Source organism: Macaca nemestrina, chromosome 1 (assembly GCF_043159975.1).
Source record: "Macaca nemestrina isolate mMacNem1 chromosome 1, mMacNem.hap1, whole genome shotgun sequence".
Lineage (NCBI taxonomy): Eukaryota > Metazoa > Chordata > Mammalia > Primates > Cercopithecidae > Macaca > Macaca nemestrina.
This window is the reverse complement of record NC_092125.1, coordinates 232,466,237-232,493,342: the sequence shown is the minus strand read 5'-3', so window position 1 is coordinate 232,493,342 and position 27,106 is coordinate 232,466,237. Positions and strand designations below refer to the sequence as shown.

At 58.1% G+C, this 27,106-nt stretch overlaps 1 protein-coding gene across 1 annotated transcript; it reads left to right on the top strand.

The window, feature by feature from the left end:
* Nucleotides 1–4,377: 4,377 nt before the first annotated feature.
* On the top strand, nt 4,378–27,085 carry LOC105498324 (ATPase family AAA domain containing 3A). Its single transcript, XM_011770369.2, has 16 exons — nt 4,378–4,678; nt 8,198–8,274; nt 9,515–9,616; nt 9,916–9,975; nt 11,077–11,146; nt 12,387–12,552; nt 12,786–12,855; nt 14,963–15,118; nt 15,786–15,842; nt 16,110–16,235; nt 16,570–16,694; nt 17,524–17,575; nt 19,286–19,356; nt 20,503–20,670; nt 22,164–22,272; nt 26,326–27,085. Exons 1-16 carry the CDS (start codon nt 4,474–4,476, stop codon nt 26,470–26,472), a joined length of 1,761 nt encoding a protein of 586 aa, XP_011768671.1. The 5' UTR covers nt 4,378–4,473; the 3' UTR covers nt 26,473–27,085.
* The last annotated feature ends 21 nt before the right edge of the window (nt 27,086–27,106 follow it).

Here is a 27,106-nt window from a genome sequence, read left to right as displayed (position 1 = left end):
TTGTAGGCAGCAATTGGTTAAGTCAGATTTTCTACAGACTCCTCCTTTAGCTGCAAGTAGTCCAAGGCCAGTCTATTCTGATAGATAGCATTTCTCATTTGCGTTTCCTGCCAAGCTAAAACAGTCAAAGCTCTGCCAGTTTTATTAATAATTATTTCTAAGGCGGCCTGCAACCCTATGATCCGATTGAGCATGTAGATGGGGGTTCGGTATCCCCCTGAGCCGTCTCGTGCCCATGTGGCAGGCCCATAATACTGTATGATCCTTTCAGGAGGCCACTCATTATCTTTCCGGTTTCCTATAACTATGCCTCTCTTTTCTCGGGCGGCGTAGATGGGGAAACCTAGGAGCTCACCCGTTTTTACAGGTAAGAAGAAAAAGGACGGTTTAATAGTGCCAATAACACAACTACCTGTCCATTTATTAGGTCACCGAATGTAGGCTCTGTGCCCACATACCCAGTATAGTCCAGCGGGAGCAGTCCAGTCCTGATAAGATTCTGGATGAGCCCAGGCAGTTTTTAATTTAGAAAATTTACTAAATGGGTTCTTTTCAGTGTGATTTAGGCCCTACCAAGTAATTGTTTTTGTTGTGCTGTTGTACAACTTCCGTCCTATACAATTAAGCTTTCCTACAGGGATGATAAAGTCTTTTCCTTCCCTAGCTGTACGGTAGTGTCCAATACTTGAGGTTTTTAGGACCCAGAAGTTGCTAGCTTGGGCCTTCTGAACTGGAATTATATCAGGAGCTGGATCAGTGGGCACCAACTCTCAGGCTTCCCAAGGCCATCAGTCTCCGATAGTGGTTCCCCCGCATACGTAACAAGAAGTAACATTAAGGGAATGAGCTACATTTTCTGCTAATTGGAGAAACAAATTTTTTGTCTTTTTCGGAAGTTCTGGTGCTGACAGATTCAGCTCCTCATAAAAGGTTTGAAACACTGGTTTAGGAGAGCGCCTGTAGACGTCCCCTCGGACTAAAATGGCAACATGGGGGTTTAACCCTGTCCCATCGATCCCCAGGGTTACGGGTTCTCCCTTTTCCCAACGGGGATCTGGGGGATTGGTGATTATTAGTTCCAGTGGGTTACAGTGACCGGCAGCACAGGAGGGGTGGCGGGGGTCTAGGGGATGGGTGATGATGAGGTCCGGGGGGTTACAACGACCGGCAGCACAGGAGGGTTGGCGGGGGTCTAGGGGACGGGTGATGATGAGGTCCGGTGGGTTACAGTGACCGGCAGCACAGGAGGGGTGGCGGGGATCTAGGGGATGGGTGATGATGAGGTCTGGGGGGTTACAACGACCGGCAGCACAGGAGGGTTGGCGGGGGTCTAGGGGATGGGTGATTATGAGGTCCGGTGGGTTACAGTGACCGGCAGCACAGGGGGGGTTGGCTTCCCCTTCTGAAGATGAACCGGGTCCTTTTTGTTCTTTTTCCAAGTATCCCAAATAACACTTGGCCATAGGCACAATTTTCACAAACCCCTGACTCATGACAAACATGTTTTTCTACTCTGTAGCTCCTTTCCCAGTTAAGAGAACCACATCCTGTTCCTAGCTTGTTACTATTAATGGCCACACAAGCATCAAATCTTAAGGCTACTTGTTTGGGGATTCCTTTTCCTTCTGTTATAGTTATTATTTTACTTGTATCACCTAGGAAAAGGCCAGTTCTTAATCTTATTTTGAAAACAGTGGTTGCAGGGGGCTCAGATGGGTTATAACACACATCAGGTTGGTCATTTCCCCGGCTACATACCTTGTTCTGAGTGGCATTATACAAGCAAGTTTCTTTCAACATTTCCATGCATTCATAATAACTATAGAACAGAAAGTTTTTTTTTTTTTTTTTTTTGAGACGGAGTCTGGCTCTGTCGCCCAGGCTGGAGTGCAGTGGCCGGATCTCAGCTCACTGCAACCTGCGCCTCCTGGGTTTACGCCATTCTCCTGCCTCAGCCTCCCGAGTAGCTAGGACTACAGGCGCCCGCCACCTCGCCCGGCTAGTTTTTTTTTGTATTTTTTTAGCAGAGACGGGGTTTCACTGGGTTAGCCAGGATGGTCTCGATCTCCTGACCTCGTGATCCGCCCGTCTCGGCCTCCCAAAATGCTGGGATTACAGGCTTGAGCCACCGCGCCCGGCAGGAAGATTGTTTTAATTTGCTGTCCTACCTCAGTGACCTGATGAATACACTGGGAACAGTCACCGGTTTGAGTAAGGTCAGTTGAAGCCCTTACTGCATAAGTCCAAAATTTAAGAAAATGAATCCCACGATGAGATTCCTCATGCTTCGGCCGTGCGTGGACCAGTCAGCTTCCGGGTGTGACTGGAGTAGGGCTTGTCGTCTTCTTCAGGGTCACTCCGCAAGGGTTGTCCGGGCTTGGTCTTGCCTGAAGGGGTGGCCTGCCCCTCCACACCTGTGGGTGTTTCTCGTTAGGTGGAACGAGAGACTTGAGAAAAGAAATAAGACACAGAGACAAAGTATAGAGAAAGAAAAGCGGGGGCCCAGGGGACCGGCGCTCAGCTTACAGAGGACCCACGCCGGCACCGGCCTCTGAGTTCCCTTAGTATTTATAGATAATTATCTTTACCATCTTAAAGATAAGGGAGTGGCAGGACAATAGGATCATTTTTAGGGAGGAAATTAGCAGTAAGACATAAGAACAAGGATCTCTGTGACATGAAAAGTTTAAAGGAAAATCCTGTGCCTTGAGATAAACCTTTTAGCAACGTTGTTTCATCCTATCACATGGGGATAAACCTTGGACAATACCTAGCTTTTCTAGGAACAAAGTCACACCCTGCACGCCCAAAATCCATTAAACCTTGAGTTACCACAGCACATGTCTCTTGCAAGGACAAGGTTGGGGGTAGGGTCACAGATTAACAGCATTTCAAATACAGAACAAAATGGAGTCTCTTATGTCTACTTCTTTCTATATAGACACAGTAACAGGCTGATCTCTTTCTTTTCCCCACACTTGCCTCCCAGGTTTCAGGCGCTGCAGGTTTTACAAGGCTGTGGTGGATCCAGGCTGGGATTCCCTCTACCTTCACAGCGGTGGGAGTGGTCAGGACGACAGTCTGGGGTCCTTTCCACCATGGGCACAAAGAGGCTACATTCTAGTCCTTGATCCACACTGGGTCACCTGGGGAGAAAGGGTGAACTGAGGAGAATAAGCTAACAGGGCATCTCTCATTTACCCAGGCTGAGATTGTTTGTGTAATTTTCCCTAAAGCCTGTAACTGTCGCTGTAACTCAATTTCACCTGACTCTCGGGGAGTGCCTGGAAGTCCCCGCAATACGTGAGGGGGCCTATGATACAATATTTCATAAGGGGAATATCCTGTTCTTTTAGAAGGGGTACATCTAATTTTAAATAATACCATATGGAGAGCCTGTATTCATTTTAATCCTGTTTCCTGATATACTTTCCCTAACTATTTTTGATAGTCCGATTCATCCGCTCCACCTTTCCGGAACTCTGAGGCCGGTAGGCGGCATGCAATTTCCATGTGATCCCCAATACCTTTGCTGTCTTCTGTACCAAGTCAGCCACAAACGCCGGCCCGTTATCTGAGCCGATCCGTAAGCGCAGTCCAAATCTAGGAATAAGATCTCGAAGAAGCACACGGGTTACTTCAGGAGCTTTCTCAGTTCGTGTTGGATGAGCCTCCACCCACCCAGAGCAGGTACACACAAGAACTAGCAAACACTTGTCACCGCCACACTGTGGCATCTCTGTGAGGTCCACCTGGAGATCTTCAAAGGGGGCTGCTCCATAAGCTTGTATGCCGGGCACCCCGGCCCCGTCCACGCCCCGCAAGAGGAGCTCGCTGGCCCCGCCACGCGGGAAGGGGCCGCTCCGCGGTCGTGGGCGGGAGGCCCCGGCTCCCTCTGTGGGGAGCCCTAGGGCCATCCCTGAGCTCCTGGCGCGGCGACCCCAGGGCGCCGACTCACCGCGGAAGGGCTCGGCTCGCCCGGGCGCCGGTGCTGTCTCGGGTGAGGCTCCCGCGAGACTCTTCTCTGCGTCCTGGACTCACCGCGGGGCGCTCCCTGGACACTTGCCACCCGTTGCCGCCAAGGCCGGAACTCCGCGGAGCCCCTGGCAACGACGCGGTCGCGGCGCTGGGCGGAGGTTGCCCCGGGTTCGCGTCCGTCCCTCGAGAATTTTGTCCCGGCGTGGCTCCCGTAGCCAGACGCTTCACCCCGCCCGCCCTACTCCCGCCCCCCATTCCCGCCCGCTGGGTCCCAGAGCACGCTCCGCCATGGCGGCGCCGTCGCTGTGGCGTCACTGTCCTGGCGGCCAATCCGAGGGCTGCGCGCGTGTCCCTTACGCGCTTCTATTGCCGGGAGGAAGGGGGTGTGTCGCGCCTGCGCAGTGGTCTTGGCCACCGGCTCGCGGCTCGTGGAGGCTTGTCCCAGACGCACGCGAGTCAGACTCGGGTTGGAGTCCTGGCGGCGGCGGCGCGAGCATGTCGTGGCTTTTCGGCATTAACAAGGGCCCCAAGGGTGAAGGCGCGGGGCCGCCGCTGCCTTTGCCGCCCGCGCAGCCCGGGGCCGAGGGCGGCGGAGACCGCGTCTTGGGAGACCGGCCGGCGCCCAAGGACAAATGGAGCAACTTCGACCCCACCGGCCTGGAGCGCGCCGCCAAGGCGGCCCGCGAGCTGGAGCAGTCGCGTGAGTGCGGCGGAGCGGAGCGGGTGGGACGGTCGGGCCGGGCCGGGCCGGGCCCGGAGCTCTGGCCCTTGCTGCTCCTCGCCGTTGTCGGCAGCCACTTCCCGGGGGAGACTGCGCCCCCGGAGCACCCCCGGCCGGAGCCGTTTCGCGTGCCGGGAGGATCGGATTCTTTCCTTCACCCTTTTGCACCTCTGCAGCTGTCAAGAGCGGGTCAGGTGCGGAGGTGGCGCTCACGGGTTACAGGGTCAGGGCCTGGGGCTGGCCCTGGTCTTTCAGTTACCACCGAGTGCGTGGGATCTTTCTGCGCTTGCTGCCTCCACGTGGCGCAGGCCGAGGCGTGGCCATGTCGGTAGATGGGTTTGTTGGGTGGTTGCTAGCAATTGCCACATAACGAGGGAAGCATATTTGAGAGTTATTTGGTTCTAACAAGAGTCTAGCAGATTTGCAGTTCTTGTTGGAAGACGTTAGCGTTTGCACGGCGAGGTCTGTGAACCGCAGGTCAGGCCGTGCTGCCCAACTTGAGGAAATCCCTGACCCAGTGCCCTCAGGTGTGAGCACTCACCATGTTGGCCAGGCTGGTCTTGAATTCTGGCCTCAGGTGATTCGCCCACCTCGGCCTCGCAAAGCACTGGGATTACAGGCGTGAGCCGCTGCTCATGGCCTTGCTGGGTAATTTTAATGATCAGGTTAGGATGGGAATCAAGGGCTGGACTTCAGGGCACCTCGGAGGACAGCGGACTTGGGTGACGGACTTTCTTGCTGCAGGCTCATTTGGAGGGTTCCTTTCTGTCCGAATTCCTGAGGGTTTTCACCTGCTAACTTCACTTAGAGATCGAAACTTGTCCCACTTCGAGAAGCTGAATCTCAGTTATCAGTGGTACAGGCCTGATTGAGCAGCCTCGGGCCGCCGAGGGCCTCCTCCCCATGGTGCAGACCTGTGCCTCTGAGTTGCTCCAGTCCTGGCAGCCCCAGAGCCCCTGATCTGCAGTCTGCACTGCCTGGGTTGCCAGTGCTTTGGCCTGCCCTCTGTGGTCGAGCGGGGCCTGCCAGGTGCACCGTGGGGAGCCCTCCATCAGTCTTTGTTTCCTGTGGATTCTGTTCCAGGTGTGGACGCTTTCATTCTTTCATTTTTATCCCTTCCCTCCTTCCTGGCCTGACTGCTGGCTGGTGAGAGAGGTTTCTCCAAAGTTTGCCGCTCCCTTTCCGTCCTGGACCTCTTTTTCCCCGGGTGCTCCCTGCCGTGCCCATCTGCCTGGTAGTCCCTCTGCAAGCCCGTCCCCTCCTGGCTTCCTGTGTGCCCCTTTCCTGGCAGCAGGGTCGCCGAGATTCGGCTGGAGCCCGTTGCTTTGGCCTTGCTGCTCTCCGGGCAAATGGGCGGCTCCTCCTCACAGCCTGGCTGCCTCCTCTGTCCCTGGAGGCAAAGCCCCATGCTGCCTCGTTCCCAGGGTCTTCCCTGACCCCTCCTGCGGCCTGTCCTTGGAAGCCAGAGCAGCACATTGTCCCAGAACTGTTTGTGTGAGCACCAGCGCTCGCCCTGCCCTCCACAGAGGGGTGCCTGGAGGAGACCCTCGTGCCCAGTGGGTGTGAATCCATGCGCTGGGAGCACGTCCTGGCACAGGGTCACCCCAAGGTGGTGAATGATTGTTCTCATTCTAATAACGAGAGGCCACACGAGCCCCAGACCTGCTCTTTCCCCTCTCATCCTCCCCAGAGTCACTGGAGGTGGGAACTGTCAATGAGCCATTTTCAGGGGAGGGAGTGGCCTCAGCTTAATCCAGCCAAAGGTCCTCTCGGGAGGAGGTAGGCAGAGCGCCTCACTGTGACGCCCACGTTCCTGTCACTGCTCTGTGGCAAGACCCTGGGGGCTGACACACCCTCGGCCCCCTCCAGGTCAGAGTGAGAGTGGGTGAGGGCCCCGGGGCCCTTCAGCCCTTGGCTTCCTGAGCTCACCAGCCAAACCCATTGACCTGGCACTGTCTTCCCTGAGAGGCAGGTCCCTGTCCCATCTGTGCTGTGGTCACTGGGGCCCCCGAGGTTGGCCTCCAAGCTCTTTCCTGGACTCTGACGCTGATGCCCGTCAGGCCAGTTCGTGCCTAACCACAGGCCCAAGCAGAGCCACCCCACACGCCAGTGCATCGCTGCCTCTGTCTAAATGCAATGAGTGCTCCCCACAGTGCTTCACACCTGTGTCAGTCACCTCCAAAAATTACACCTGAGCTGAGAACAAACGTCGAGCTCTAGGTAGTGATGTGTTTGCTGCAGTTGACTCTGAAGGCTTCAAAAAGTGAGACAGCCTGCAGGAGGCAGAGAGACAAAGCCCCAGCCCAGGAACATCAGGGGTCCCTGCCGGCTTTACGGACGTGTCTTTCTGTGTTAGAAGATGTATTTATTTATTTACTTATTTGAGATGGAGATGCGCTCTGTCGCCCAGGCTGGAGTGCAGTGGCGCAACCTCGGTTCATCGCAACATCCACCTCCTGGGTTCAAGCAATTCTCCAGCCTCGGCATCCCAAGTAGCTGAGGTCACAGGCGTGTACCATTGTGCCCTGCTCTTTTTTTGTCTTTTTAGTAGAGACGAGGTTCGCCATGTTGGCCAGCCTGGAGATTTGTTTCTTTAAGTCTCTCTCTATCCAGCTGGAGTGTAGTGGCATGATCTGGGTTCACTGCAGCCTCTGCCTCTGGGGTTCAAGCCATCCTCCCACCTCAGCCTCAGAGTAGCTGGGATTACAGGTGTGCGCCACTGCACCCGGCTGATTTTTGTATATTTAGTAGAAATGGGGTTTCACCACATTGGTCAGGTTGGTCTCTAACTCCTGGCCTCAAGTGATCCACCCGCCTCAGCCTCTCAAAGTGCTGGGATTACAGGAGTGAGCCACCGTGCTTGACCAGAAGATTTTTATGGTAAAATTTTGTGATGGGAAAACTGTCATCCCAGAAAATTTTGAGACCTGATGCTTAGGCCTCAGCAGCTCGGAGAATACGTACTTCTGTCCCAGAACACCCAAACGTCAACCTGTCAGTTCCCCACCAGGAACAAAGTGTAACTGGGGACGTTGTCATACGCTTGCCCTCGTCACCCTGAGCGTGTTGGCTGGTATCCAGTTCTTATTCATTCTCTTTCTTGCCTGCACGTGCCTGATGGCAGATCAATGACAATAGCTATTGGAAGCTTAAGAAAAGCGTTTGTAACATGAAAAAATAGAGGACCCTTTAGCCATCACCTGACTTTCTGTTGAATTGGGAAATAGCCTCCTCCCGTCCATGTGGGACGGCCTTCCCGATGTGACCCTCCAAGACTGTCCCTGGGGGGTAAAACCCCACAAATGCATCAGCCCATGTGCTGGGGACGGGGCATCGTCATGCCAGGTCTGACTGGGAAGGAGGATGGTGAGGCAGGGCTGGGGGCTTTGAGGTCGAGGCGTGGCCGTGGATTCCAGAAAGCCCCTTGGCTGATGTGCATGCCTGCCCAGTGGCATCCGGGTATCCTAACACCTGCCCTCCGTGCCCCTGCATCCACAGGTTATGCCAAGGATGCCCTGAATCTGGCACAGATGCAGGAGCAGACGCTGCAGCTGGAGCAACAGTCCAAGCTCAAAGTGAGTGGGGCCGGTGTGGGTGGGGAGGCCGGGGTGCACGTGGGGTTTGGGCGTGGAGATTGGTGGGCTACTGCCGGTGGGTAGGGCCAGCGACGTGTACATGGGCAGCAGTGGGGCCCAGGGCCAAGCTTGGGTGCCTCATCTCACAGAAGGAAACAAGGGGAGGTGAGAGACGCTGCTGCAGTGCCACCCGAGAGGGAGGACCAGTGTTGGTGAGGGTGTCTTGTCGTCTGGAGGGCCTGGGTCTTCTTGAGGTTCTCACCTCATTTCATTATGCTCAGCAGGATTTTTTTGTTTTATTTTATTTATTTATTTATTTTGAAATGGAGTCTGTTTCCCAGGCTGGAGTTCTGTGGTGCCTTCTGGGCTTACTGCAACCTCCGCCTCCTGGGTTCAAACAATTCTCCTCCCTCAGCCTCCTGAATAGCTGGGATTACAGGCACCCGCCACCACACCTGGCTACTTTTTATATTTTTAGTAGAGACAGGGTTTCACCATGTTGGCCAGGCTGGTCTCGAACTCCTGACTTCAAGTGATCCACCTGCCTCGGCCTCCCAAAGTGCTGGGATTATAGGCATGTGCCACTGTGCCCGCCCTGTTTCATATTATTTTTATTTTTTTAAAGACAGAGTCTTAGTCTGTTTTCCAGGCTGGCGTGTAGTGGCGTGATCTCGGCTCACTGCAACCTCCACCTCCTGGGTTCAACCTCCTTTCTCAGCCTCTGAGCAGCTGGGACTACAAGAGCCCGCCACCACAACTGGCTGATTTTTATATTTTTAGTAGAGATGGGGTTTCATCATGTTGTCCAGGTTGGTCTCTAATTCCTGACCTCAGGTGATCCACCCACTTTGACCTCACAAGGCGCTGGGATTATAGGCTGGAGCCATGACGCCCGGCCCACCCAGCAGGATTCCTAGAATAGGCACGAGCTCTGCCCCCATCATGGTCCAAAAGTGAGCACCTGACCGGAGCTGCCCAGAAACAGCCTTGGGTGGGGTTGGTGTTCGCCCTCCTTCCCCGGGGGCCTTCGCAGGCTTCTGCTGGTGCTTCTCTGCCTGCGGGTCTGGATTCCCCCAGGGCCTGAGCCTGGGTGCAGATGCAGCTGGAAGCCCCGAGCCTGCTGCACACACTAGTCCGGGTACGGAGTCTCTGCCGTGCCGGGGCCCGTGCAGACACAGGAGGGACTGTCAGGCAGCGCCAGCCCTGAGAAGTGCCACGTGGTGGGTGCTGTGCTCTGCAGGAGTACGAGGCCGCTGTGGAGCAGCTCAGGAGCGAGCAGATCCGGGCGCAGGCCGAGGAAAGGAGGAAGACCCTGAGCGAGGAGACGCGGCAGCACCAGGCCGTAAGAGCGCGAGAGGCCGTGAGGGAGGCCGCCCGACTCCAGGGGATGGCTCGGGGCAGGACTAGGAGCCGGGCACGGTCCCAGGCGCTCTGGAGTCAGCCTTTAGAGCTGCCCTTGGAACAGCCTTGCACAAACGCCTAAGACCTGCAAAGTCCCTCACTGCTGAGCCGGACGGGAGGTCCCCACCCCCCCATGTTTGTGTGAGGCTGATGGCGCGTGGGAGTCCCGGTGCCCGGCCGGGTCGGCCCTGAGTGCAGCTCCCGGCTGAGATGTGTCCTTGCCGCCCTCTTCTCCCCCAGAGGGCCCAGTATCAAGACAAGCTGGCCCGGCAGCGCTACGAGGACCAATTGAAGCAGCAGGTGAGCTGAGCCTCCCCTGCGAGGCGCCTGCGTCCCTGAGAATGTAGGCGGCTTCGTACCGGTCGGTGGGTCAGAGGCCGTGGGGCCAGAACGCTGGGGCTGCTGATGGTGGGTGCTAGTGCAGGGGAAACTTCGTGGACAGACGCGCACCGGCACACGTGTACAGGCACACATGCAGAGACATGTGCACACACGTACAGGGAGACAGGCACCCCCCCACACGGGAACACACACAGCCCCACAGAGGCCCACACACGCCCACCCGCAAACACACCCCCATACACACGGGCACACACACCCTGCACACAGGTACACACCCCCCCCACATGGACACACACCCCGCACACGGGCACGTACACATCCCCGCACACCGCACACGGGCACACACACCACACATGGGCACACACACCCCGGCCCACACCCACATGGGCATGCATAACCCCTCCTGCATGGGCACACCCCCCACCACGGGCACACACGCCCTGCGCATACACCCCCACACGGGCAGAATCACCCCCCGCACACCCCCTGCATGGTCTCCGCAGCAGAGGCTCTCCAGGCTCGTGGAGCCTCCTTGTCTCCCACCCGGGTGCCCAGCTGGCAGCGTGGGGGGTTGTGCTTGTGATGGCTGGTCAGTGGCAGAGAGCAGGTCTCTGGGCCCATCAGAAAAGCTTGGGTGACATCTGCTCCCTTCTCCTTAGGGCCCGTCGCCCTAGTCCTGAGCTCACAGGCGGGGTTCACGCGTTGCCTGTTGTGGCCATTGTAGCTTCAACGTTTTCTTGGCAGAAGACAGGCTTCCTTCAGCACAGCGTGAATCAGGGCGGTGATGTTGGGAGGTCGGCCGCGCAGTGGCCCTTCTCAGGGAAGCCGCAGTGGGGGCTGTTTCTGCCGCTGGGGAGTTTGGGTTCTGAAAGCAGCCCCTCAGCGACTGCCGTCCCGGCCGATGTCACCTGTGTCTGTGTCCGGCTGTGGCATCTGCAGGGCCCCAGGTGCGCGGGACGCTTGGAGCCCCCGGTCCTGGGGCAGACACAACCTCTGGATTGGTGTTGAGTGTTTTTCTGGTTTTAAAAGCTTTTCTCTTTTTCTACGGCTTCTTCTCAGCAACTTCTCAATGAGGAGAATTTACGGAAGCAGGAAGAGTCAGTGCAGAAGCAGGAGGCCATGCGGCGAGGTAGGCTGTCTGCTCTCCTGGCTGGGGCGGAGGCCATGGTGGCAGCATGGAGAGCGGGGGCTGCTTGTGGACCTCAGCGCCTGACAGACACTTACCCGGCGTGCACTGAGCCTGAGCCCCTCATAGCTACCCATGCAGTGGGCAAGGCTGCTGGGGCTTCCTGGGGTGGGACTGCCTCTCGGAAGGCACCTCGGTCTGCGACCAGACGCCAGGGCCTGTGCGGGGAGGGCGGGAGCTGCTTCACTTCATGGGAAGAACGTGGGTCTTTTTTTTTTTTTTGAGACGGAGTCTCGCTCTGTCACCCAGGCTGGAGTGCAGTGGCACAATCTCAGCTCACTGCAGCCTCCGTCTCCTGGGTTTAAGCAATTCTGCCTCAGCCTTCCGAGTAGCTGGGATCACAGGTGCCCGCCGCCACACCCGGCTAATTTTTTTGTATCCTCAGTAGAGACAGGGTTTCACTATGTCGAGCAGGCTGGTCTTGAACTTCTTGACCTCGTTCTCCACCTGCCTCGGCCTTCCACAGAGCTGGGATTACAGGTGTGAGTCTCTGTGTTCTGCTTCGAACATGGGTCTGGACTGTCCTGTTTACTGTCTTTACTGTCCCCGATGAGGATCACAAGTATTTGGTGCCACGTGGCATTTGTCGGTGAGGGCGCCAGGCGAATGTTTGTCACCACTTTTCGCCGGGGATGGGCTTGTGGTGAGGTGTGCACGTTCACTATTCCATAGCCAGACACGGCACGGCACGCGCCTCTGAGATCTGACAGCTGTGTTTCTGTGTGAGGGGGGCTTCTCTGGGAACTCCACATTCCAGTTCTTTGCTTTAAAGCGAACATCCTGACAAGGTGCCTGGGCCTCTGGGTCGGATTTCAGGGGCTCTAATCCACGGGCAGGGCCGGCATGTGCACCGTTCCTACAAAGGCCTGTGTGTGTCTGTCCATGGCATGGTGCGGGCTGTGGTGTGGGCCTGCCCATGGGCTGGGCTTGTCCTCAGTGTGAGCCAGTCCATGGTCTTAGCCTATTGGCAGTGTGGGCCTGTCAGTGGCCTGGGCCAGTCCGTGGCCTGGGCTGGTCTGTGGTGGCCTGTCTGTGGCGTGGGCCTGGTGGCGGCGTGGGCCTGTCCGTGGCCTTAGCCTGCCAGCGGTGTGGGCCGGTCCGTGGCGTGGGGCTGTCCACCGTGTGGACGGAGGCAGACGTGCTGCACTGCGTGGCACTGAGCTGCCCTGCTTCTCTGGGGCAGCCACCGTGGAGCGGGAGATGGAGCTGCGGCAGAAGAACGAGATACTGCGAGTGGAGGCCGAGGCCCGGGCACGCGCCAAGGCCGAACGAGAGAACGCAGACATCATCCGCGAGCAGATCCACCTGAAGGCGGCCGAGCACCGTCAGACCGTCTTGGAGTCCATCAGGTGAGCGCTGCCGAGGCCCATGCTGGCTGCAGACGGAGCTCCGCAGGTGTGAGTTGCTGTTCCTGGGGCTCTCCAGCTCTTCCAGGCCTGGCCGCCGTAGGCTGGCTCCTTGGTGGGGTCACTGCCCCTCTGTCCTGGCAAGGCCGGGCCGCCATCTCAGGGCCTCGACCTGCTCTTGCTACGTGGCGTGGATCTTCTTGTCCGTCCTGGTCACATCGCTGCTTTCCCCGCAGGACGGCTGGCACCTTGTTTGGGGAAGGATTCCATGCCTTTTTGACAGACCGGAAGAAAGTGACAGCCACGGTAAACATTCTTATAAAACAAGGCTGGGAGGTGGCTGAGGGGCAGCCTGTGTGGGCCTCCTGGAGCCCTGGGTCCTGTCCCTGCTGGCTCTGCACAGGCCCTGGCGCTCTGCCAGCACAGAGCAAACCCACGTTGTACCTGCTGGCCACGGCTGCTTCTCCCTTCTCAAGCTAGAAGAAGAAAACACAGTTGCTAGCCTGGGCCACACAGTGAGACTCCATCTCTACAAAAAAATCAAACATTAACTGGGTGAGGTGGCAGCGCCTATGGTCCCACTATTCGAGAGGCTGAGGTAGGAGGATCACTTAAACCTAGGGAGGTTGCAGCTGCAGTGAGCTGAGATCGCACCACCGCACTCCATCCTGGGCGACAGAACAAATCCTTGTCTCAAGAAAAAAATTGTCAAGAGTGGTGGCTCACACCTGTGATTTCTGCACTTTGGGAGGCAGAGGCAGAGGTGGGCGGATCACGATGTCAGGGGATCGAGACCATCCTGGCTAACACGGTGAAACCCCGTCTCTACTAAAAAAAAGAAAAAAAAATACAAAAAAATTAGCCATGCATGGTGGCGGGCGCCTGTAGTCCAAGCTACTCAGAAGGCTGTGGGAGGAGAATCACATGAGCCGGGAGATGGAGGTTGCAGTGAGCCGAGATCCCGCCACTGCACTCCAGCCTGGGCCACAGAGCGAGGCTCCTTCTCAAAACAAAAACAAAGACCCCGACTCCATTTTGCAAAAACCTTCTTTAGTCCTTATAAAACCCTGAGAGTTTGAAGTTCACAGATTCTTCTCTTGTTTAAAGCCTCACTCTTCTGTGCTCAGGCTCCGGCCTGCTGTGGTGGCGCACTACGTCGCACACGGCTGCGTCCTCCGTCCCCCCATGCCCAGCACACAGTAGGTGCCTGGCACACAGTGGGCAGTTGCTCTGCCATGGTGCGGGTGCCCTGTGCTGTGACTGCAGCGCCTGTCCGTGGCCTCGCCAGTGTGACGGTGAATGTCGCCGGTGGTGTTTCCACCCGTGTTGGTGAGACGGCGTCACATGAGAACATGAGGGAGCTCCTTAATGCACCATTGACTTTTGTGTATTTGTGTTTAGAGGCAGGGTCTTGCTCTGTGGTCAGACTGGAGTGCAGTGGCGCCATCTCGGCTCACTGCGAGCTGCACCTCCCCAGTTCAAGCAGTTCTCCTGCCTCAGCCTCCCGAGTGACTGGGATTACAGGCTCACGTCGCCACGCCCAGCTAATACAGGCCTGTGCCACCAGGCCAGGCCAGTTTTTCTATTTTTAGTAGAGATGGGGTTTCACCACGTTGGCCAGGCTGGTCACGAACTTCGGACCTCAAGTGATCAGCCCGTCTTGGCCTCCCAAAGTGCTGGGATTACATGGGTGAGCCACCAGGCCTGACTACGTTTTTGTTTGTTTTTGAGACAGACTTTTGCTTTTGTTGCATAGGCTGGAGTGTAATGGCACGGTTTCAGCTCACTGCAACCCCCGCCTCCCGGGTTCAAGCGATTCTCCTGCCTCAGCCTCCCACGTAGACAGGATTACAGGCATGTGCCACCATGGCCAGCTAATTTTTTGTTTTTTAGTAGAGAAAGGGTTTCTCCAGGTTGGTTAGGCTGGCCTCGAACTCCCGACCTCAGGTGATCCACCTGCCTCAGCCTCCCAAAGTGCTGGGATCGCAGGCCTGAGCTACCGCGCCCAGTCAGCCTAATCGATTTTTAAAACGAGTCAGAGATTTCGGGTTAGCCTTGTTTTCCAGGAATAAAGTACCATTTTAGTGGCCAAGGAAGTAGCAGAGTGTGTGGCCCTGTGACATAGCCTGCTGAGTCTGCCCAGGGCCCTGCTCAGCGACCGGGACTTTGCAGGATTTATGCTGCCAGTTGCAGAGAAAATGGCCCTGAGTGAGGGCTCTGTGACGGCCCCGCCTGCCTCCTGTAACCGCGGGGCTGTGGGATTCGGGGCCGGGAATTCGGGTTCCTGTGCTGCCAGCACACAGCCCTGTGCTGCTCCCTTGGGCGGAGAGAGGGTGGGGCAGCCCCGTGCATCTCCCGCTCTAGGAGGGAGGGAGGGTGGGGCAGGCACGCCAGTGCGGTGTCTCCGCTGCAGGTGGTTGGGCTGACGCTGCTGGCTGGCGGGGTCTACTCTGCCAAGAATGGGACAGCCGCGGCGGCCCGCTTCATCGAGGCTCGGCTGTGGAAGCCATCCCTGGTGAGGGAGACGTCCCGCATCACGGTGCTGGAGGCGCTGCAGCACCCCTTCCAGGTAGCAGCGCGGGCCTGGTCCTTCCTGAGTGCGGTTCCTGGCTGAGTCCCCTCTACCCCACGAGCAGAGCCCGCCCGTGCACACCCTCCTGTCCGCGCACACCCTCCTGTCCGCGCACACCCTCCTGTCCCTCCCCTTTCCCCGGATGACAGGCAACCGCACGCTCCTTCACGCCCGGGTTTTCCTGTCCGGCGCTGTAGCTTAGGGGTCTGCATCAGTGAGACTCTTGCCTCGTCTGCTTCGGTCTGCCCTGCTCGGGGCTCGTGATGGGACCTGGGAGCACATCGGGGTCCTTGCAAGTGCTGGGACTTGGGTGTGCTGGTGTGTGTCGGGGAAGCTGCCACAGACCATGGTGTCTGGCGGCCTCCCTGGGGAGCCGCGCCACTGGCCACCCCCGAGGTGCCTGCTCTCCACACGGGGGTGGTGGGGTCTCCACAGATCACTCGGTAGGTAATGAAATAAAAGCCAATAAGGAACTGGAAAATGCCCCCAATCCCAGCAACAGTCACCCAGTCTCCCAGCGCGGTGGGGTTCCAGGTCCTGGCCAGTCCTGGCAGTGCTTTGGGGCAGCTCCGTTTCGGTGTGTTACTGAGTTTGTCTGTGCGTTGGTGGCTGTGCCGTGGCTGTGGCAGGTGACCCAATGGCGCTTCCCTTTCCGCTCCGGTAGGTCAGCCGGCGGCTCCTCAGTCGGCCCCAGGATGCACTGGAGGGTGTTGTGCTGAGTGTAAGTCGGTGTGCCTGGGACCGGGGAGGTGCAGGGAGGGGACCCCGGAGCTGCGCCAGGCTGTGGCCCTTGCTGGCACTCGTGGTGGTGCTGAGGAGCTTTCGGCTTCTGAGATGCGACCGCTTGGACTGTGCCGGGGATAGGCTGTCTGTCAGCTGGACGGCACCCCGAGGAGTGGAGTCCACAACAGGGCATTGCTGCAGCCCCTACTCCCAAGGCTTCCGTGGGCCCTGAGTGTGGCCCCCAAGTCCCCGTCTTCCCTGGCAGCCCAGCCTGGAAGCGCGGGTGCGCGACATTGCTATAGCAACAAGGAACACGAAGAAGAACCGCAGCCTGTACAGGAACGTTCTGATGTACGGGCCGCCAGGCACCGGGAAGACGCTATTTGCCAAGGTGAGAGCACCTGGCTGCGCAGGTGGGCCAGGGGCCGCTGGGATCTCACCGGCCTGCAGGTGTCTGGGGGTCGGCCGCCTGGGGAGTGGACTTCCCTTAGGCCTTTGTCCGCTCTCATGTAGGTTCAGGGTGTTGGTGTGGGCAACAGCGCCTCCCATCTTCCAGGCAGGGGACGTCTCCTGTTTGGCAGGCTGTGGCTTCTAGGCTGTGGCTTCCAGGCTGTGGCTTCCAGGCAGGGACGCCCGACAGGGGCTCCACACTCCGGGTGGAGTGTGCAGGCTTTGCCGAGGCAGAGGAAACATCTGTTCTGACTCCCCTCACTCTTCCTGTCTAGAAACTCGCCGTACACTCAGGCATGGACTACGCCATCATGACAGGCGGGGACGTGGCCCCCATGGGGCGGGAAGGCGTGACCGCCATGCACAAGCTGTTTGACTGGGCCAATACCAGCCGGCGCGGGTGAGACGTCCCCACAGCATGCACACAGGCCCTTCACTGCGGCCCAGCAGGCTGCCTTCGGGGAAGGGGGTCCAGGTGGCTTTCCGGGACCTCGTGGTCTTTCTGCTGCTCTGTCCTTGTGGTCACGCAGGAGGCCGGGCGGAGGGTCCCTCGGAGGGAAGGTCCCCTGAGTGTGGTCCCTGGTGGACACGAGGCCCCCAGTGTTTGGAGGCTGCCAGTGGGATACTTGGCTCAGGACAGAAGGGAGGTGGGTGGGTGTAGGGGGTGAGGGGTCTTCACAGCTGCAGGGGCGCCTCCTCCACGGCCGCCCTCCCTCCGACACGCGTGCAGGTGGGCGTGGGCACCAGTTCCTTTTGGTAGAACCATTTGGAAGTCAGCCGAAGACAGCATGGCACACACCCTTCGATAGGTCCCACAGTGACCCCGCGCAGGGCACAGCCTGGGCACCCTTGGGACCTCAGCTGTCCACATTGGCACCACATTCCTCATGGCTGGCACCCTCCCACTTTAGAAGATCCTGCCCCTGGTGTGGACTCTGAGCGGCCACCAGCGCTGCACTGGGCCGGGTGGGGGTGAAGCCTGCGGGGCAGAGTCTGGTGCCCCCGTGTGCCGTTGGCTTCCCGGCGCCTTGTGAGACTGGGCTGTGGTCAGCTGCCCAGAGGCCAGGCTGATGGGCTTCTGTCAGATCCAGGACTTAGGGCTCCTGATGGGGCAGAGGCTGCACCCCTTGGGGATCTGCCCGCTCGGCCTGCTCCCGCCACAGCCGGACGCTGCTGTGGGCCACTCCAGGTGTCACTCTCGCCATGCTTGGCCTCCCTCTCGTTCACAGCCTCCTGCTCTTCGTGGATGAAGCAGACGCCTTCCTTCGGAAGCGAGCCACCGTGAGTGTCACTAAGCCTCTGTCTGACCACGGGGGTGGTGGAGTGGACACAGCCGTCTCCCTGGGCCAGGCTGCAGCCCTCTTATCAATGTCTTTTTCTCTCTAAGTTTTGTGTGAAAAACAGCATTTTTTAGGTCAGCTGGAAGTTACGTTATGGCTTTTGAGGTTTTTTTTGTTTTGGTTTTTGAGATGGAATCTCTCTCTGTAGCCAGGCTGGAGTGCAAGGGTATAATGTCAGCTCACTGCAGCCTCCACCTCCTGGGTTCAAGCGATTCTTCTGTCTCAGCCTCCCAAGTAGCTTGGATTACAGGTGCCCACCACCATGTCCAGACAGTATTTCTATTTTTAGTAGAAACGGGGTTTCATCATGTTGGCCAGGCTGGTCTCGAACTCCTGACCTCAGGTGATCCGCCCTCCTTGGCCTCCAAAAGTCCTGGGATACAGGCGTGAGCCACCACACCCGGATGCCCTGGTCTCTTTTTATTTTTATTTATTTGAGAGGAAGTCTCGCTCTATGGCTTAAGCTGGCTTGCAGTGGCACAATCTTGGCTCACTGCAACCTCCACTTCCTGGATTCAAGCTAGTCTCCTGCCTCAGCCCCCTAAATTGCTGGGATTACATGCTTTTGCCACCATATCCAGTTATGTTTTTTTGTATTTTTAATAGAGATGGGGTTTCACCATGTTGGTCAGGCTGGTCAAAAACTCCTGATCTCAAATGATCCTCCCGCCTCAGCCTCCCAAAATACTGGGATTGCATGCGTGATCCACCACGCCCAGCCTTTTAATTATCATTTTAAGACAGGGTCTCAGTCGCCCAGGCTGGAGTGCAGTGGCGTGATCACAGTTCACTGTAGCCTCGACCTCTCGAGCTCAAGCTGTCCTCCTGCCTCAGCTGCCCGCGTAGGCAGGACTGCAGGGGCACAGTGCCATGCCCGGCTAATTTTTTTGTAATGTTAGTAGAGATGGAGTTTCCTCACGTTGTCCAGACTGGGCTCGAACTTCTGAGCTAAAGAGGTTTGCCCGCCTTGACGTTCTCAAGTGCAGGTATTACATATGTGAGTCCCCATGCCCAGTCAGGCTTTTTTTTTTTTTTCCAGAGTCTCACTCTGTCTCCCATGCTGGAGTGCAGCGGTGCAATTTCAGCTCGCTGCAACCTCTGCCTCCCAGGTTCCCCTCGTTACCCAGGCTGGGCTATAAGAGATGCTCCCGCCTTGACCTTCTGAGGTTCTGGGATTACAGACGTGAGCCCCCATGCCCAGTCAGGGTTTTTTTTGTTTTTGTTTTTGTTTTTGAGACAGAGTCTCACTCTGTCGCCCATGCTGGAGTGCAGCGGTGCGATTCCGGCTCGCTGCAACCTCTGCCTCCCAGGTTGAAGTGATTCTCCTGCTTCAGCCTCCCACGTAGCTGGGACTACAGGTGTGCCACTACCCTGGCTAATTTTTGTACTTTTAGTGTAGACGGGGTCTCATCATGTTGGCCAGGATGGCCTCAAACTCCCTACCTCAGGTGATCTGCCCTCCTCAGCCTCCCCAAATGCTAGGTTATGTGCATGAGCCACCGCCCCTGGCCCTGGTCAGGCTTTTGAGTTTAGATCCATGAAAGTGTCGCCGCGTCCCTGCTCCCTGCAGGAGGGAGGCCTGTGGGACCTTCTGCTGTGGCTGTTTACAAGGCTTTGCTCCTGGTGTCTAAAGCTAGAACCTTCTCTGTAGGAGAAGATAAGCGAGGACCTCCGGGCCACACTGAACGCCTTCCTGTACCGCACGGGCCAGCACAGCAACAAGTGAGGGAGCGTCCTAGGCCCCCGGGTAGGGCTGTGCAGCCGTCGCCCTTGGTTCCCACCGAGGGACCTCAGGGGCCCTGGATCACAGTGCTGGGCAGCACCCGTGGCCTCAGCGTGTCCACCTCGGATGTCCCCTGGGAACGGCCCAGCTCGGGACAGCATGGGGCGTCACTCAGGAACATGCGGGGGCCTCCTGGGCAGAGCCGGGGTCAGTCCCGTCCTCAAGGCCCTGTGCGATGCCGCCCCAGCTTGCAGGTCCCTCTGCCCCTGGGTTTCCGCGGTCCTGTGCCGGCAAGGGAGGCGGTCTGATTGTCTGAGGCTCTGCTGGGTCTCCCTTGGAGGGTGTGGGTGCCCTGGGGTGGGAGATGGAGACACGGTTGCTCCCACGGGAAGCTGGGCACGAGCAGGTCCTGTGTGTTTGGGCGGAGCCTGGGGCCTTGGACCCCCGCCCGGATGTTGGACAGGGGTGCACCCTCCAGGCCTGGGGGCCTCCCCACATTGTGCATCCTCCGTGAGCTGCTGCCCTGAGGTCCCCAGTATGGTGATCGCCCCACGGCAGGCTCCCTACTTCCTTCCAAATCCCCTACGTTTGAGTTTTTTAGTCTCTTGGGCCCCTCCAGCCCCAGTCACGTGTCACACGGAGGATCAAGTCCTACCAGTTGGCCGTGGCCGACTCCTCAGGCGTGTTGGGCTCCCTGGCTCAGCTGCTGCCGGTACACGCTCCCTGGAGCCCTGGCTCAGGTCCTTCCCAGAGAGGCAGGGCTGGGGCCCTGCTGAGCCTCCGCTGCACCCGAGCCCCTGAGGTCCTGCTCCTGGCTCATGTGGCCACTCCTGACACGGACTCTGGGTCCTGCATCCCTGCTCCCAGCATGGCGGGGCTCAGGCAGCAGGAGGAGTGGTGGTCCCGGTGCTGCCTATCAGGCTTGGCGAGGGTCAGCAGGGAAGCACCATATGGGGCAAGAACAGAGGCCCAGGAAGCCGGGCGGAGGGACAGCTGGGTACGGTGGGGCAGGTGGCCGACCAGGGCTGTGCCCGTGTCCTCATGTTTCTTGCTGCTTTAGATGCTTCCTGTGGGGGCTGAGGCAGCCCCGATTCCCTCAGCGCAGCTCGGCCACCGGCCCCAGCATCCTCATCTCCGCCCCGCAGGTTCATGCTGGTCCTGGCCAGCAACCAGCCCGAGCAGTTCGACTGGGCCATCAACGACCGCATTGACGTGATGGTTCACTTCGACCTGCCGCGGCTGGAGGAGCGGGAGCGCCTGGTGAGAATGTATTTTGACAAGTATGTTCTTAAGCCGGCCACAGAAGGAAAGCAGTAAGTGTCCCGCCTCACCCGCCCCTGTCCAGGGACCCTCGCTCAGGGCCCACCCCGCCCCTGCTCTCCAGACGCTCCCAGCAGGCCCCGTCACAGGGGTGGGCACCACCTCCCTGTCCTGTAGTTTCGCACAGGAGACTGTGGGCCCCAAGGGTCCCAGAGGCCACATCCAGGGAGGTCCCGCCCCCCTTTCTTCATCACCACCTGAGAACAGCCTGGTGGCATCTCCTTGGGTTTGGGGGCAGAGTCCACCATCACTTACAAACCTTCAACATTCCTTTTTTTGTTTTTTTTGAGACGGAGTCTCGTTCTTGTCCCCCAGGCTGGAGTGCAGTGGCATGATCTCAGTTCACTGCAACCTCTGTTTCCCGGGTTCAAACAGTCCTTTTGCCTCAGCCTCCTGAGTAGCTCAGATTACAGTCACCCACCACCATGCCTGGCTAAATTTTTTTTTTATTTTTAGTATCGTGAAACGGGGTTTTATGATATTGGCCAGGCTGGTCTCGAACTCCTTACCTCAAGTGATTCACCCTCCTCAGCCTCCCAAAGTGCAGGGATTACAGATGTGAGCTACCATGCCCGGCCTCTTTTCCATTCCTCTTCACTCCACGGAAGGCTGTAAGGAAATCCTGTGCCCAGCCACCCCGATGGGAGGTGACGTGGAATGTTATTCTGAGACCCCATGTCGGGATTGGAGGGAGAGGCTCCTCATGGTCCACTGCTGGCTGCTGGCCTGGCCTTCCTCCAGCTGCCACGCTGGCCCTGGAGCCTCATGGTGTGGGGCGCAGCTCCGGCTGCACTTGTGCCTTGAGGCTATCAAGCTCCCTGTCGCTGGCGGTGGGTGCAGCAGGCACGGTGGGCAGAGCCCTCCAGGTGATGAGGGGCCCTGGGGCCACACGCCGGCTGCCTCAGGAACACTCCAGATGAACAGAGGCCGCTCCACTTCTTGGCGTCCCCAGGGCCCTGGTTTCTGAGTCCTTCTGTGCACCTGACCTAAATCCCTGCTGTCGCCAGTGACGACGAAAGAGAGCCTGGTTGCCGCTGCCACCTGCTCCGTGCCAGCCCAGCTGTCTGGGCCTGTTTCCCTATGCCCTCGCCTGCCCTGGGCTCCCCCCGCCCCCATGGCTGCTCGTAGCCCTGGCACCATGACTTGGCGTCTGTGGCCTTCAGGCAGATGCTTTTCTAGAAGTCAGGGCTCGCCACTGCCAGCGTAAAGGCCATGCGTCCTGCGGGTGCTGTGTGAGCAGCTGTGGGCAGGGCTGCTGTGAGGAGTGGTTGGGGCCATCTCCAGGCCCTGCAGCCGCTCTCTTCCTGCTCAGTCTGGGCCTGGCCTGCAGCAGACAGATGGTGCAGAGCTGGGCTGTCACAGGGAGAGGTCCCCTCCCAAGGGGACATCTGGCGTGGGTGCCCGCCTGGCCGCGTGTCTTCCAGTCCCCACCTCATGGTGTGGGAGCCGCTGCCGTGGCCGGCCCACTTGGGAACTCCTTCCCCAGGCGTCTGAAGCTGGCCCAGTTTGACTACGGGAGGAAGTGTTCGGAGATCGCTCGGCTGACGGAGGGCATGTCGGGCCGGGAGATCGCTCAGCTGGCTGTGTCCTGGCAGGTGAGTCAGGCTCGGGCTCACCCACCCAGACGGGAGCCCAACTGCTGTGGAGACGGCCGGTTGCGCCTGTCCCAGCACCAGTGTCACGCGGGAGCTTCTGTTGAGGGGTTTTCTGTGCACAGACATGACACGGGGCCCCCACCCCCGTTGGGCCACTCCACATGGTGGCGCCCACCTGCTCATGCCCTCAGGAAAGGGGGCCCATTTTGGTGGCTGACGGTCACACGGGGCTCTTTGGAAGCCCGTCCAGCGTTGCAGTAGCCTGCGCTCTGCCGGCTGGGGCGGGAGGCTTCGGACTCTCACCTTGGCCAACAGGCACCTCCTGGTGTAAATGCTGGTCAGGACAGGCCCTGTGTGAGTCGGGGGTCGGGATGGAGGGACGTCGTGTTTTCTGGACCAAATCCCTGGGCTTGGTCCTCCTTGACACACAGGTGGGAGTGGCCTCTGATTGTCCCACAGCCAGTTGTTCCTTGGAGGCCCCCCTCCTGCAGCTCCGTGGCTGCTGCAGGGACGGGGAGCCGGGACTCAGAGCAGTGTGGGCGTGGCCATCGGAAAGCTTTGGTCTTTGGAGGTTGCTGGAAAAGCAAAACCAGGTCTGTGGGGCCGAACGCGCCGTGGCCACACACAGGCATCGCTGCCTCTGGGGTCTGCAGAGTCTGTGTGACAACCTGGTCACTCAACCTAGCAGCGCTTTTGAATGAATGTGTGTCAGATTAATGAAGTAGCCAACTACCTTGATTTAAACATTGCAGCCAGGGTCTATAGGGGCTGTATTAGTCAGTACAGGCTGGGTTATGCCGCTGTGACAAAGAGCCCCAGATCTCAAACCCCATCCTTGTGGGTCAGCTGAGGTCTCTGTTCCAGGCCATCCCCACTTGAGACCAGGTCTATTTCCACAACTAAGAAAGCAGAGGCCGGGCGTGGTGGTGGCTGATGCTTGTATTCACAGCATTTGGGGAGGTCAAGTCAGCCAGATTATTTGAAGCCAGGAGTTCAGGACCAGCCTGGAAATTTTACAAAAAATGAAAAAATTAGCCAGACCTGGTAGTGCATGCCTGTAATGCTAGCTGCTTGGGAGGCTGAGGTGGGAGGATCACTTGAGTCCAGGAGGTTGAGGCTGCAGTGAGCTGTGATTGTGCCACTGCACTCCAGCCTAGGCAACAGAGCGAGACCCTGTCTTAAAAAATAAGAATAATTTGGGCCGGGCACAGTGGCTCATGCCTGTAATCCCAGCACATTGGGAGGCTGAGGCAAGAGGATCACCTGAGGCCAGGAGTTCAAGACCAGCCTGGCCAACATGGCCAACCTCACCTCTACTAGAAATGCAAAAATTACCCGGGCATGTTGGTGGCACATGCCTGTAGTCCCAGCTACTTAGGAGGCTGAGCCAGGAGAATATCTTGAATCCAGGAGGCAGAGGATGTGGTGAGCCGAGATGGTGCCACTGTCCTCCAGCCTGAGTGACAGAGTGAGACTCCATCTGAAAAAAATAGTAATAAGCCGGGTGTAGTGGCTCACAGCTGTAATCCTAGCACTTTGGGAGGCCGAGGCGGGCAGATCACAAGGTTAAGAGATGGAGACCATCTGGGCAAATGGTGAAACCCCATCTCTACTTTTTATAAAAATTAGCTGGGTGTTGTGGCGCATGCCTGTAATCCCAGCTACTTTGGAGGATGAGGCAGGAGAATTGCTTGAACCCAGGAGGCAGAGGTTGCAGTGAGCCGAGATCACGCCACTGCACTCCAGCCTGGCAACAGAGTGAGACTCCATCTCAAAAAACTAAAACTAAAACTAAAACTAATAATAATTTGGGCTGGCCCAGTGCAGTGGCTCACACCTGTAATCCCAGCACTTTGGGAGGCCGAGGCAGGCAGATCATGAGGTTAGTTGATCGAGACCATCCTGGCTCACGCAGTGAAACCCTGTCTCTGCTAAAAAATACAAAAAAAAAAAAATTAACCGGCCTGGTGGCGGGTGCCTGTAGTCCCAGCTACTTGGGAGGCTGAGGCAGGAGAATGGCATGAACCAGGAGGCAGAGCTTGCAGCGGGCCGATATTGCGCCACTGCACTCCAGCATGGGCGACAGAGCGAGACTCTGTCTCAAAAATAAATAAATAGATAAATAAAATAATAATTTGGGTTGGGTGCAGTGGCTCACACCTGTAATCACAGCACTTTGGGAGGCCAAGGCAGTGGATCTCCTTGACTTCAGGTGATCTACCCCCTTTGTCGTCTCAAAGTGCTGGGATTACAGGTGTGAGCCACCGCACACAGCCTCTTGAATGTTTTTCTCATAAAAGGGTGTTGAATTTGGTCGAATGCTTTTCCTAGATCAGATGAAATGGTCATGTGGTTTCTTTCCTCCACTCTGCTAATATCAGTTGATTTTTGTATAAACATTTAGTATGTGGAACATTGACTGATTTTCCTATGTTGAACTATCCTTGCATTCCAGGAATAAATCCTGCTTCTTCGTGGTGTAGAGTCCTTTAACTATACCGCTGAATTCATTTTGCTGGCATTTTCTTGAGGACTTTGCCAGTGATGCTCATCAGGGATATTGGCCTGTCATTTTTCTTGTGATGTCTTTGTCTGGGTTTGATATCAGGGTAATGCTGGCCTCCTAGGATGAGTGAGAAATGTTCTTCAATTTGTCCCAGAGTTTGAGGAGTGCTGCTGATTCTTCATGTTTGGTGAATTCACACATGAAGACATCAGGTCCAGGTCTTGTCTTTGACCTTTTATAGTTTGAAGATTTTAGGTTCCCACAAAAGTTGCAAGGGTAGCACAGAGAGCTCCCAGGCCCGGGGCCTTGCCACGTGGTGAACATCATGTGTCACTGTTGGCCCCACCTGGGACTGGGTCTTGCCCCAGAATCCCACCCAGGAGGCCACGTGACATTTAGCTGTCACTTCTGGTGGGCTCTGCCAGGCCCCGTGCTTCCTGGTGGGGTGGCCCTGTGAGCATCTGCTCATCCCCTTTCCTCCACTGGGCCCTGGGTAAGGTGCAGCCACTCGGGTGCACCCTGAGGGTTCCTGCACCTGTTTGAACTCTCTTGGGTGGGCTCAAGACCAAAAATGTTGAGCAGTCCTGGGCCCCTGACGCACAGTGGCGGTCCAGCTCCAGTCAGTGTCTCCCCACACAGTGGCTCTTGGCGAGGGGTGGGCGCTGCCAGTGGGGACGGGCACCATGTGGTCATCCCCATGGAAGGTCCCGTTGTGGCAGCCATGTTGTGGGAGGATGGTGCGCTGCTGCCCCTTTACCCTGTGAGATGAGTCCTGCCTCTGGGAGGCACAGCCAGGATGGGGTTAGGGACCCACTCAGCTGTCCGGGAAACGTCCCCTGCCCTGTGCTTCCTCTAGCTGTCCTGGTGCACTCCCAAGCACGGTGCCCAGTGGGCGTCCCCATGCCCAGACCCTGACCCACAGGTGCCTCCCCTTGGGGACTCCACGCCTTTCACTGGCACTGGGATGCAGAGTGACCTGTCCATGGCAGAAGGGCTGGACCTCAGGCTGCCTGAAGCAACACCAAGGGCCCCAGTCCCAGCAGCTCCAGCGTCTGTGTGCTGGATGCCAAGCCCTGTGCCAGGAGGACAGAGAGGTGGGGGCAGGGTTGGCCTTGGTGCCCTGAGGTGGGCAGTGGCTGCCTCTGCCCTGGCGGCCGGTGAGGGTCAGGGTCTGAGGGTCTGAAGTGCAGTGCCACTCGGGGATGCTGCCTGGCCACGGCTGAGACACACAGAGGGTCTGCAATTCCCTGGCCTCTTGGGAGCTGCCCTCGGTCAGCTGTCAGTGGGGCTTGGCCTTGGGCTTTCTATTATTAGAAAGTCATCGAGAAACAGCAGTGCTGAGGACGCAGGCAGGGCTGTGGCACTGCAGGGGTCGCTCCCGGTGCCCACACGCATGCTGGGCTCTGCTGAGGTGCGGGAAGCCTGTGTTTCACCCTGAGGCCGTCCTGGTGCCCCTGGTTTGGCCCCTCCCCACCTCGGGGCCCTGGTGTGCATTGGGGGTGGGGGGTTCCCATGCGGCCTCCCTCAGCTCCCTCTCTCCTCACTAGGCCACGGCGTATGCCTCCGAGGACGGGGTCCTCACCGAGGCCATGATGGACGCCTGTGTGCAAGATGCTGTCCAGCAGCACCAGCAGAAGATGTGCTGGCTGAAGTCAGAAGGGCCTGGGCGCGGGGACGAGCCCTCCCCATCCTGAGTCCACAGCGAGACCCACACCTCACGGAGCCGTCAGCGGACCCCTCCCACCCCCAACTTCCGGCCCCTGCACATTTAGGAAATATTCCTGGATGGGGAAGGGCTGTGCCCAGGGCCTCTGTGCACCAGGTTAGCTTGTGGTGGGAGTCGGCCGTTCTGCCCCCCAGGACACCCCCTGTTGTGGGCACTGGCTAGGGAGGGGCAGGCCTCCTTCCTGCCCCTTAAGACACTTGGGAGACGCATTTTCCATGTGACTCAGAGTGGGAGGGGAGGCCTCGCACCCCAGCCCCTGCCCAGGCCACGGGGAGGGTGGGTGCCGGCTGAGCCCCCAGGGCAGCAGGAGAGGGGCGGGTGGTGTCTCTTCTCGGCTCCCACAGCAGAGCCGGGTGTTGGGGGCCTGCCGGGACCAGACCGAGGTGGGGCGGCCTGAAGCCTGCTTCCCACTGCAGGCGGCACACCCCGGCCCTGTGCACACTGGGGGCCCCGAGAAAGCCCAGGCTGTGGCCGGGAGGAGGGAACCTGGCCGGGCGTCTGAGGCCACTCTCAGCTGGCCGGTCCAAGCCTGTGGCTGGAGCTGGGGTCTGTTTACCTAATAAAGTCCCACAGGTGCCTCACCGCTGTGTCTGTCTCTTGGC